General features: G+C 37.6%; 1 protein-coding gene across 9 annotated transcripts in view; it reads right to left on the bottom strand.

Moving 5' to 3' along the window:
- ARP9 (actin-related protein 9) overlaps positions 1 to 12173 on the bottom strand; it is a 58552-nt gene that overhangs the window by 22089 nt on the left and 24290 nt on the right. For 5 of the 9 annotated variants that reach the window (XR_015987933.2, XM_088723496.2, XM_088723497.2 and 2 more), the window contains exons 7-12: positions 11803 to 12023; positions 10132 to 10252; positions 3364 to 3428; positions 1162 to 1251; positions 891 to 941; positions 558 to 689 (exon numbers count right to left, since the gene is read on the bottom strand). Coding sequence is in view for 8 of the 9 variants with exons in the window: in XM_088723496.2 (XP_088579622.2) it covers positions 558 to 689; positions 891 to 941; positions 1162 to 1251; positions 3364 to 3428; positions 10132 to 10252; positions 11803 to 12023 (680 nt within the window). In the remaining variant the exon portion in view is untranslated. The remainder of the gene's footprint in view (positions 1 to 557; positions 690 to 890; positions 942 to 1161; positions 1252 to 3363; positions 3429 to 10131; positions 10253 to 11802; positions 12024 to 12173) is intronic. The other 4 variants (XM_088723498.2, XM_088723499.2, XM_089923939.1 and 1 more) reach the window with 1 other exon arrangement.

The following is a 12173-nucleotide window of genomic DNA, read 5'->3' as shown; positions in this document are numbered from 1 at the left end:
ATAAATCAAAAAAAAATATCATAACATGCTTCTAAATCATCTATTCTGGGATAATTTGATGCATAAGTATAAAAAAAAACTCCAAACTTGTAATTTTTGGCCATTAGGCATATCAGATGTTGTAAATCATGTTTGATGGTGGTGTACACATATTCAGTTTGACATGGTAAATTAAATCCTCTCTCCTACTTGGAGGCAGGAGGAGACTGACTTAACCATAAACAATGGATGACATAAATAAAAATACCAATGACATGCAAATTTAAGCAAGAGCTTGGCACATGATATATAATTTGCACGATATTAGATATAATTTGACATAAAGCCAAATGCAAATGAAAAGAAAATAGAAAACCCTAGCATCTTAGTCTCAGCAAGTATAAAATTCTAGTTATAACAAACTTTCTTGCAAAATAGCTTCCAAAGAATGACAAAATTTAGTGCCATGTAGCGACTTCCACCAACGAAACAAAGAGGGGCCAAAAAAAAAAAAAAACAGAAGTATATTCTTATAAATTAGCATTACAAGAAATCTTAAGCTGAGATACAAAACTCACTCTAATCTGACAGTATGACTCTTTTATTTTGTTGAGCATTAACATGTCAATAGGCTTCACCAAAGGATTAGTATGAATAGGTGGCCATGTCTGATGGTGACGTTGAACCCACAGGAGGCATCTTGAGATATCCTACAAGAATGGCATATCACATAATAGTTGCAATGCTTTAAGAAATAACCTAGAAAACTTCTTTCTTACTAATGATTCAAGTAGCAGGACTAAATTAAAAAAAGTGGTGTGGTAATTTATTCACACTTCTCTTGTAAGAGAAAGTAAAACTAATACAAAACAGGTAATTTGTAAATATAATGTACATCAATCATGGCGTACCTCCCCACCATAAGGCAATGTCACACATGTAGAAGGTAAAGCTACTCCATCCTGAACACAACACCAACATTTGATGAAAAAATCAGTCAAGTGGAAATTTCAAACTGCCAATAAAAGTTAGTGCTCAAACTGTTATTTTAAAATTACATGCAAATAGAAGAAATCTATTTATCACTGCTGAAAAGCCTGAAATAGTAATGCAGAATCAAGGCAGCAAATCTTGTAAAGTAGTTAGAACTTAGAACTATAGACAAAAATACAATTTCCTTGCCTCAATACAAATTACAGATGTCACTTGAGCACCCATGTTTACAACACATGCTGTGGATAATCCATTCCCAAAGGCTGCAGCAAGACCTTCCTGAAACATAACAAAAGAAACACAAATGATAATATGTTAGGAAGTAGAATGTAGAATTAGTATCTCTCAAAGCCTATGTTTTTATCTGGCATAATGATTAAAAAAAATAGAACTCTTATTACAAGGTAAGAATTAATGAATAAGGGATCAAAAATCAGTGAAAAAACAAAAATGAAGTATATCAGATTGATGGACAAGAGATACTATTGAGTGATTAATTTACTTATCTAGGATCTCTTATATGAAAAAGTGGAGGCGTAGATAAACTCATATGCAATAGAATTAAAGCTGGATGAATGAAATGTAGAGGAGCTTTTGGGGTGTCATTTGAACAATGCATTATATGGAAGCATTATATTTTCTTTTCACACAGAAATGAAGTGCACAGTACCAGCAATTCATTTCATGGAATATGTGCCAATTATAGCTTCACAAATTATGCATGTACTTCCTTGAATCGTATAGATTTTGTTTGTTTGGCAGTCTGAACCATACCACACAAGACTGTACTGATCTGTAGTCTGTACCATATTGGACCAGTAGGAAATTGGTAAAGGTACACCCCTCTTACTGACACTAAGAACCACAGCTGCAATGTACCAACAATCTATAAGCCATGTCAGTCGTGTGCTGGTACAGAACCAGTACCAATATTTAAAACCTTGCTGAATATCAATAGAAATTTGAAACAATTCCATGCCAAAGCCCTCTATCATCTAAAGGCATCTTACTTAGGAATTCAGCACCAGTAGGGAAGTTAGATGCCAGGTTGACAGCCAATAATAAAATATTCTCAAACTTTAATAGATAATACCTTAACCATATAGAATAAGGCTTTCCATCCGACCGCATCACTTGCTCTGTTACTTTTTACATCTTTCCCAAGTCTAGTCAACGTATTTCCATGTTTGGCATTATTGTTCAATTATTTCCTAGAAGTCAATCAAAAAAGGAGAGAATTGGTAGGAATGTTTTTTGATATCATCAAGCAAGGTTCGCCGCACGCATGCATACCACCCCATACTAGGCGTACTGTATCGTACAGTATCGAACCAAGTTTGGATTTCGTGGGGGACCGAGTTTGGATTTGGTGGGGGGGCGGGGCATACAAGATACGATACCGAGATGCAGAACCTTGTCATCAACTATTAGGGAGCTAAAATTAAACTCCTACATTGCAACTAGTTGACTAGATATTTAGCTTCAAATTCATGCGTATGTTAAGCTATTAATATTCTACTTCCAATTCAAAACTTAGGACATGTAACATTGGAAAAGATATTTGAATTTTAAATTCTTCCCAAACCATTACTTTAGGTTACATTAACTTGCAAGCATCATATTGATTAATTTAGGTCCAAATATTTATTACCATAAATTAGGACCCATTTCAAGTTGCAACTTCCTAAAATTAACAACTTACTTTAGAATGATTCTGCAACCTATATAGCAAGGTTTTAAATATTGGTGAGATGGTGGGGCATCCGACTACCCGAGTGTCAAAACAGGGCATTGTCCCAAGCATGGAATGCCGTACCGGCCCGGTCCTAGACCGGTACCAAAACGGCAAAAAAACCGGTATTTTCCGGTTTTTATCCGAACCGGCCGGTACGGGCCCATACCGCCCGTACCGGCCTCGTACCGGTGCGAACTGGCCGGTTCGCACCGGTACGATTTTTTTTTTTTTTTAAGAACCACAGCGCCGCGCGCTGTGGTTTTTGAAACCACCGCGTACCATACCGGTACCGGCCGGTACGTACCGGACCGGTACCGTACCAGTCCGGCCGGCCACCGGTACGCCGACCGGTACCGGTACGGCGGACCTTGGTCCCAAGTGTTGGGACCGGAGAGTCGAGAAATAACTGGGGTGGGCAGGACGGCCATGCTAGTAAGCAGGCATTCCATTCCATGGAAAAATCAGGAGGGCCCCATCTTGCTATTTAGTGTTACATAAATGATTGGTGAATGGATTAGTCATAATGGTCCCTTTTGGTACATTTCAAATAAATTATAAACGCATAAAAGGCTCTCATACCAAATAACTTGTCATAAGTGCTAGCATAGATAACAAAGATTAGACTAGTGGCTCATAAATATGTTCCTCCCACAGACCTGATGTACCACTGCTGAGCTAAACCTTAAATCCCGCATCACAATAGAGAGCATTTCTTTGATTTCTGTAGGAAAAAAAAAAGAAGAAACTCCAAATTATTCAAAATAACCTCCTGTTTTTCCAATATAAATAAGTTGTTAAGGGGGTAAAAATAAAAGGGAAATACGAAGGAAAAGGCTATTCTCACTTCAGCATCCATTACAAAATAGAATAATGGAGTTTTATATCAGAAGTTTCATAGATGTACAATTTGAGATTGTTGAGTTTCTTGGGTTCAAACATGACAAAAATGCAGTTAGATCAAAACTTTCCTGGCAGCATACATTGAGAAATCACAATTAAGAGCAGACTGATGCAGATTATAATGAACATGCATGATAGTGTATACAAGGATGAAATAGAGGTGAAATTTATAGAGATATAATTATTATTTTCAATGTTGAGTTTATAAACACGAACATGATTATCCATAACTTAAATGGGTGAAAAAAATCCACCCTCAAATCAATGGCTAAGGTTTGTTAGTAATGAAACATAAAAATGAAAGAAAATGTCAAAGAGCCTCTGAATTCCTAGCTTCCGCCTTCCTATGGCGGGTGCTTTCATCAAGCAGGAAAGACCTAAAACTGCCACAAGAATGTTATCTTAGAAGTTAATATTTAAAAGAGTTAATAAAAATAAATCAAAAATCTTACCATATCATCAATACATCAAAACAGGTTGATGTTGTCATTTCATATTTGAAGGACTAGTATGTGCCATGCTTGCTGGTCTGATATCATAATAAGATGCATAGAATTACCTAAACAACTTCACAATGTCGATCAAGTTTACATGCATGTGTGGTGCTCGTTACAATCAGCAATAAACTAATGCACTGAAGCATTAGAGGCAAGCCCCAGTACTTTATTTGAAGCACGAACATGGAAGAAGCGTGAGCAGATCCCAAGAGGGGTATGTGGAAGCAGCGCCTTTGTAAAACCAGGCTAAGGACCCATGTACAAAATATTTTCTTAAAAAAAAAACAAAGCATATAGAAGGACAAAAGCTTATCTGTTTTCCTTTTCTGGTAGCTTTATGTAAAAATTGGTTCAGAATGACAAACCTATACAGCTATGCTACTAGGAAGGGAGTTTGAATTTTGGAACATTCCCTGCATGATTCCATTTGTCAACTTTTGAACCACCAATGCCCCTCTCCTATTTCTAAAATGCATATACACTAAGGTACAAATTGCTAAATTATTTGAATTCATAGAGTCAAACTAATCTGAATACCATGACACAATGCTGAGAGAACTCTAACTGTGCCCATGTTGATATAGATTATAAGGACCCTCCAAATCCCAAAGTCAATGGTTGGCCAAAACATAAAGGGTTTCTACAGGCCCTTATCTAAGAACATTGGTACCGTATATCAAGACTAAAAACTCAATATACAGGGATGCACCATCCTTCTCCCACATTGAAATGGTGGAAAAATAAAACTCTGATGTTTTAGCACCAAGGTATTCACCCTTGGCTTGGGCCTGATCCGGCATGATATGTACGGTCCAGGACCTGATTTGGCATGATATGTATGTTTCAGAACCTGATCTGGCATGATATGTACGGTTCAGGTCCATATTGGTTGGTATTAAGGCAGTACTCTCAGTACTAATGTCCTTGTTGTATATAGGTCTGCAACAAGAGTGATTATGCTCCAACATACCGAAAACTATGGTATGTCGTACCGGCCGGTACGAACCGATCCGAGCTGAGGCCAGTACCGGATCAGCGTGGGATCCGGATCAGCGTGGGATCCGGTACTGGAAGCTTTTCATTGAAAACCTGGCTGGTACGACTACCGTACCGGTACAAGACCAGTATGAACCGGTACATACCGGTCCGGGCCACCACCGATATGCCGACCGGTACCGGTACGCCGGACCTTGCCGAAAACAATCTTTTCTTTTTATACCAGATTTTGATCAAATGGCATGAAAATAAAGAATAGATACAATAACAGAATGGACAGTGGTTTGAGGCACAATTGGACCACTGTGTCCAAGATTGGTCAGTCCCAAGATGAAATAAACCAACCTTTGATCCACAAAGAGCACAAATGCAGATCTGACGATTGATACCGAGGAAAAAATTCAAAAAAACAGAGGGGGGGAAGATGATCACAGATTATCTCTTGTTCAGCCATATGAAGAGAAAGCATAAGAGAGAACTGGAGGCAATGACCTACTCAATATTTTGTAAATCATCCAGGAATCCATATATTCCTAGCACAATCCAGAACTGTGCATTAACAGTAAGAAGAACAACACTCTTCCAATGGGAGAGAGTCAATAGCTAGTATCGGGTCACCTATTAAGCAGTCATGCTAGGCTCATTATTAGAGGCAAGATTAGAAAGCAAAGTAGAGAGGAAGCAGAGGTCACATGCCCCATGCTCTGTTATGCAATGACATACCAGTAAATAAAAATCATTAAAATTTTGAATTAACAGGAAGCAGGGAAAAGGAAAAATTTAACGGGATTGTCCTTTCAAAAGAATCTCCAACAGTTTTCAAGTTTAAAAAAATATTAGAAGACATATATTTATATATCTAGAACTGTAAGAATTTGATACCTTGTGGTTGGTGGATGTGTTTTCTAGACTTGAACCTTCATTTAATGTCAGCTGTTTCCATTTAACAGATATCTAGAACCTGAGGTCTTAAATTAGGTTTGCATTGTACCAAAAAAAAAAAATAAATGGTTTGCATAAACTTCAACGCGTAACAGAGTACCGATATCAGGGACAAAAGCAGGTTAAAGTATTGAAAGTCATTCATTGGCTTGAAGGTCATTGATTCGCATCTTGATTTTTCATAAGTCGTCACCATAATTCTCATAATCACAGCCTTATAGCTACTCTCAAATAGGTAATGCCCGCAAAGGTAGCTGTTCCAAGTACATTGCAGATTCTTGCCTTGAGTTTTTTAACAGAGAGATTCTTCCTGAATTTTCACATAGAACAAGCACTATGACCAAAGGGGTAGGAAGGAGTCATTCTCCAAATTTAGTCCTCTGCAAGTCATGTGATCAGCATGATCCTACCCATTGAACCTCCTCCTTGGATCTTCAACCTTGAGGTCGGGTTGGCGCTGCTAGCAACTCTCTTATAGACTTCACAGTTCACACCATGGTTGACCATTCCCTGAACCACCCGGTTCGGAGCATACCGAATTGAATCAACTGGAAACCAAGATGTTTCACCTGATCAGCTCAGTAAATAGGCCGACCTTTCGATTAAACCCCTCCCCTCGGGTTAACTCGTTATCATCCCTCCCTCTCGAGCTCCATCCCGTGTTCAAGAGAAGCAACCCCCCCCCCCCCCGGCCCGCATGCAAAACCCAACAACTAGGGTTAGGGTTTACTTCAGTCCTCCCCCTTCCTCCCACCTCCCTCTACATTTAAAAAAGCAATTGTTACATCCATTACGTGAATTATCAAGTTATGGGTAGAGGCTAATGCTAGCAATACCCTAGCTACAAGGCATAGATGGCAGATAGCCTATTCACTCCTTTAGGTTGGATGTCGTACTTTCTTGCATCTGGCCTAGCTTTGTATTTTTCTATAGTTCCATCAAGTCTTAACTTCTTAAATATCCATTTGCATCCTATAGTTTTTTTCTTTTTATTTTTTTAAAGGATGGTAAGTCAGTTAACTTTCTAATGTTATTAAAACAAATTGAATTTCATTTTTAAGTTTACAGCTTACATCCTAATAGGCAAGGCCAGGGAGTTCACAGTATCCCAACTGAGGCCAAAGTAAACTCTACTTCAAAAGTATAAAAATCTGAGACCAATTTTTTCTTTACTCTAGCCCTTGTACTTCTTCTAGGTAACTATATTTTAAATTAGGTTATGGTGTTTTATGTCTTGTAGAAGGTATGCATGAAGTTGCATAGAACTGCTTGGTTATTGATTTGCATGATTAGTGATTCTAGTTTTAACAGGAAAATTATTTGGTTAGCGATTCTACACTTGAAAAGGAAAAAAAATATTTTCCCATGTAGATTGCAGCCCTAGCTTTTGCAATGGTATTGTTGGATATTTTATTAATTTGATTTAATTGCTACAAGCCTTACATACTATTATAAGCTGATGGTGCAATGTCTACTCTTAAACACTGGTACATGGGCCTAATTCAGGCGGGGAGTACATCTCTAATGAGATATTCTTATTTTGACGAGAATTAGGGGTGGCAAAATATGACCCGACCCGCCAACCCGACTCGTGTTCGACCCGCCATAAACAGGTTTGGGTTTGGCCTAAACAGGTTCGGCTCGTAAACAGGTCGATCCGTTTAACCTGTTTATTAATTGGGTCGAATACGGATTTTAAATGTCTGACCCGTTTAAACCATTTAACCCGTTTAACTGTTGGGCAGGTTAAACAGGTCTAAACAGGTTAAACGGGTTAAACAGGTTAAATAAGTCTAAACAGGTCGGGTTGGGCAGGTTAAACAGGTCTAAACAGGTTAAACGGGTCGGATTGGGCAAACAGGTTAAACAAGTCGGGTCGGGTTGGGCAAACAGGTTACCTATTTATTAAACAGGTTAAACGGGTCGGGTCGGGTCGGATTATCTGTTTATTAAATATGACAAGTTCAGGTTGTAATTTCTGACATGTTTAATAAATAGGTCAGGTTCAGGTTTATGATTTTCTGACCCGACCTGTATGTGACCCGACCCGTTTATGACCCGACCCGACCCGACCCGATTGCCACCCCTAACGAGAATATGGGATAGCATGTGAAGTTGCTATTCACTATTCACCTCAATCCAGTAGTGTAGCCACAATTCAACACTGCAGCAAAATGAAAAGCAGAATCCTCTTAGACATGTTTAATTTCATGTTGACTAGTTCAAGGTTCCTCAAGAAGTTGTAGGGGGGAGCCCTCCTATCCACCCGTTATATATTAATCTAAATACCTTATAATAATAGTGATGAAAATTCCACCAAACTTTAAAAGAAAATAAAACCTAGATTTAATTACATTAAAGTGTGTGGGTGCTTAACCAGAGTGGAAATACCAAAAATCAAAAAGAAGAAAGAGGTTAAAAAGTATGCATGTTGTATTATAAGGTTATGCCTTAGCAATGTAAATAGGTTTTTTAGGTTAGTTGATTAGTTCAAAAGTTAATGAAATACCCAACAACAATATTACAACAACTTCGTTTTCCTTTTCAATCAAAAATCTCTAACCAAGTAGAAAAGACATCCTAGTAGTTCTAGAACACTTTCAATTATACCTCCTAGAAGTACAAGACATGTATTATCAGAACCTATTACAGAAAATAAAGCAATAGAGAGAAGAAAAATCTGAATTCAATACATTCTTAATTAACAATATACCACCCTCATTCTAGTTCAGTATGAACTTTATAGCATCACCTTTTTTAGGAAGCAAGCTATTAATAGTGAAATTAAAGGTCATACTTCAGAACACTTGGATATTAACTGATCTGACATAATGGGAAAAAAAACCATAGCATGAAACTAGACAGTTAAGATTTTAAGAGCTGATAGAATTATAGTAAAAAATAAAGCAAGGTTAGTTGCAAAAGGGAACAATTAAAAAGCAGGGAATCCACATCACAACCACGAATTTACTATTAGCATTAGTCTTTATTCATACCTTAATAATTCACCATATGGATTTAAAAACTGCTTACTTACATGGACATTTCGATGAAAAGGTTTATACAATATCCTCAAGGTTTTACAGTAAAAAGCTGAAAACAAATTATATAAACTAAGAAAATCACTTTATAGCCTAAAAAAAACACCTGAAAAGTGGCATGAGAAATTTGAAACTATGAAGTAAACATATAGTCCGGTGAATTAATGAAAGTAAACATTTAGTGTGAGGACCTGCGCAGGCGTGTGTTTAGTCTCACATCGGTTATTTGCTGGGTAGATCTTAGGTACTTATACAGGATCAAGAAATCCAACTAACACCTTCCGGCTAGCCATTTTGGATGAAGTTTTGGGTTGTTACAAATAGTATCAGAGCGGACCCGGCCCATAACCTATGTGGACTAGGGGACACTGCAGCACAGATCCATTAGGGCTGACTACGGGCCGATCATGGTGCTTGTGATTAGATTTATATTGATTTGAACCCTTAGCCTGACGAGGATGTCAGGACTTAAATGAGGGGAATATGTGAGGACCCGTGTGGGCGTGCTTTTAGTCTCACATCGGTTATTTGCTAGATAGATCTTAAATACTTATACAGGATCAAGGAACCCAAATAACACCTTCCGCCTAGCCATTTTGGATAAGGTCCTGGGTTGTTATATATAGTCTTGTGAATTAATGAAAATGAAAAGTTTCTACATCTTAAAGAAAAGGAATTTATTGTCTAAATCTACCTCTACTTTTTTTACTTCACTTCTTATCTAAGGGAGACCAAGTTTAACAATTTGCAGGATATCAAGGGGCAGAAGCTGAAAGACCCTTGGGGTTATATAAACCTATCACACATGATGGTAGTAATCTTATTCTTATATACTGAAGACTAACTGTCTTTCACAAAAATGTGATATATCAAATTACAGGAAGTGATTAACTTCACATGTGAAAGATACATGTTATGCACCTTTAGTTATTGCATTTCTACTAGGTATAATGTCCAAGAAACACTTGTGAAGCATAGCAATGTTAAACAAATGGTGCGCAGAAAGTTGATAAGCATAGCACAACTGTAATAAAACCAGAAAATATACCACGATTATCAAATGTTTCAGGCACAACAAGGATAGCAGAATATAGATTTCTATCTGCTGGAGAAATATGCAACTTTTCAATCAATACCCAGTTCCAGATGGTATACAAATCTTCAAAAACCTGTAACAAATGAAGAACAGCATGTGTTACAGAATGTCATTAAAAAAAATGAAAATTATGAATTGTATAAAAACATGGATCTTCTGAAAAAAAAATATATCTAAAAGTTAAATCTCCACAGCTGAAGGTCTTAGCCTCTTAGGGATTAGGGCATCCAAGTGGTTTTGCTCTAGTTGTTTGACAGTTCAAGCCTTCAGTTGGTGTTAATCCATTCCATCCCAGGATTCACACCAATTGTGTTCTAAGACAGGAAATTTAGGTCTGGTCTTCAGTTTTCAATCTTTGAACATCGATGAGTTTCAGTTTTGGCCTTGTACTACCAATTCCTTATACCATCTGATTTTACTCATTAACAAATTCTTTTGGTATTCCACACCTTTCCGCAAATATTTCTCATCAAGGTTCAAAAATACCAAGAATCAATATTGCCTTACTCGGATATGCACCAGAGTAAGGATCATGGTAAAGAGTAAGAATCAAAAATACCAGAGGGCATGCACCATATAAAGGATCATGCAAACAAAGGATGTCAATGGATATGCACCCTCATTATGGTCTTTTTTGGCACTCAAACTCTGATTTTGGGTTTTCTATCAAGTTTTCTTCGCTAAATGTATTCTTTTTTTTTTTGAAATAAACAAGTTGGGAGTATCAAGTTAAATAACCAAATCAAGGTTTTCCACATATGCTGAAGTCATTAACATGCATAAATTTCACATGTCATGCAACTTGCAACCTAAGATGCATTTAAAAAATGTGTTCAATTAGCAACTGAAATGCAAATAATAAAGAAGAACATAATTTAGCACTTGCAGTCCAAAAATCATTCAAATGATCACTATCATCATCAACAATCATGTACTAAACACTAGCTTACATACCAATGTTTTTTATCAGTTTTTAATTTTTCAAGTTTTTTTATAGTGGTGAATTTCCAACATTCTTTTGTTGCAGTAATTCAAATAGTCAAAAGAAGATAGAATCACCCTTTAACCCACTTCTTGATCAGTACCCTAGCGTACTGCTTGGTTTGGAAGCAGTTTAAGGAAAACAAATCTGGATCCTTGGTCTGCCGTACCGGCCTCGATACGATACCGGTACCAGCCGGTACGGATCGAACCGGTACCGTACTGGTCCGCACGGCCACCGGTACGCCGACTGGTACCGGTATGGCGGACCTTGCCTGGATCCATCCTCAAACCACTCAATTGACTTTGGTTCGAGCGGTTTGGGGCCGTCTTGGACGGTTCCTTCCAAATTGAGCCTCGTTGTATGAAATTGAGCCTCCCTATACCAGGAAGGCCTCAGAACAATGCACTAAGAGGTACATGTCAAACCTATTGATATTTCACACCTTGGTTCTCATAAAGTATAGCAATTTATTTGATGTTCGGCCTCTTTTATTCCACGTAAGTTCTCAAAAATAAACTTTATTGTGCAGCTTAATAGGCTAGTCAGTGAAGGCATGGAGTTCATGGCATTTCCATGGACAAAACATTTATACATTGGCTATATTATCTGGATAAAGCATCCTGTGGTGTAAATAGTACCTGCTGTAGAGGATAATGTTCAGAAACATTAAAGTGGCCTCGCCTAATAGGACGGCTTAAACAGTATGGCTCAGCGGGGGAAATCCTCAGCGCTTCCTCTCCACATATAAGTTCCTTGAATGTGTACGCCTCAGAACTAGGCTCCCTAACATTATCAGTTTTAGAGACTAGGGAATCCTCTTCAGCATCCTCGTTCTCCAACTTTTCTGAAGAATCACCAACTAGTTTGAATCACAGCCACACAAAAACAAATTAAACCAAATAAATTATGAGTTAAAAACCATAATAAAGTTCTTCATCCGGGCATGTGTTCAACCATGATATTCATGAAAAAAATATGATGCAGTCATCAGTTCAGAACATCACAAGAT

This window comes from Phoenix dactylifera, chromosome 6, assembly GCF_051530095.1.
Source record: "Phoenix dactylifera cultivar Ajwa chromosome 6, Ajwa_hap1_PhDact_Kaust_v1.1, whole genome shotgun sequence".
NCBI lineage: Eukaryota > Viridiplantae > Streptophyta > Magnoliopsida > Arecales > Arecaceae > Phoenix > Phoenix dactylifera.
Note: the sequence above shows the minus strand (reverse complement) of the source record. Positions and strands in the feature narration are given on the sequence as shown.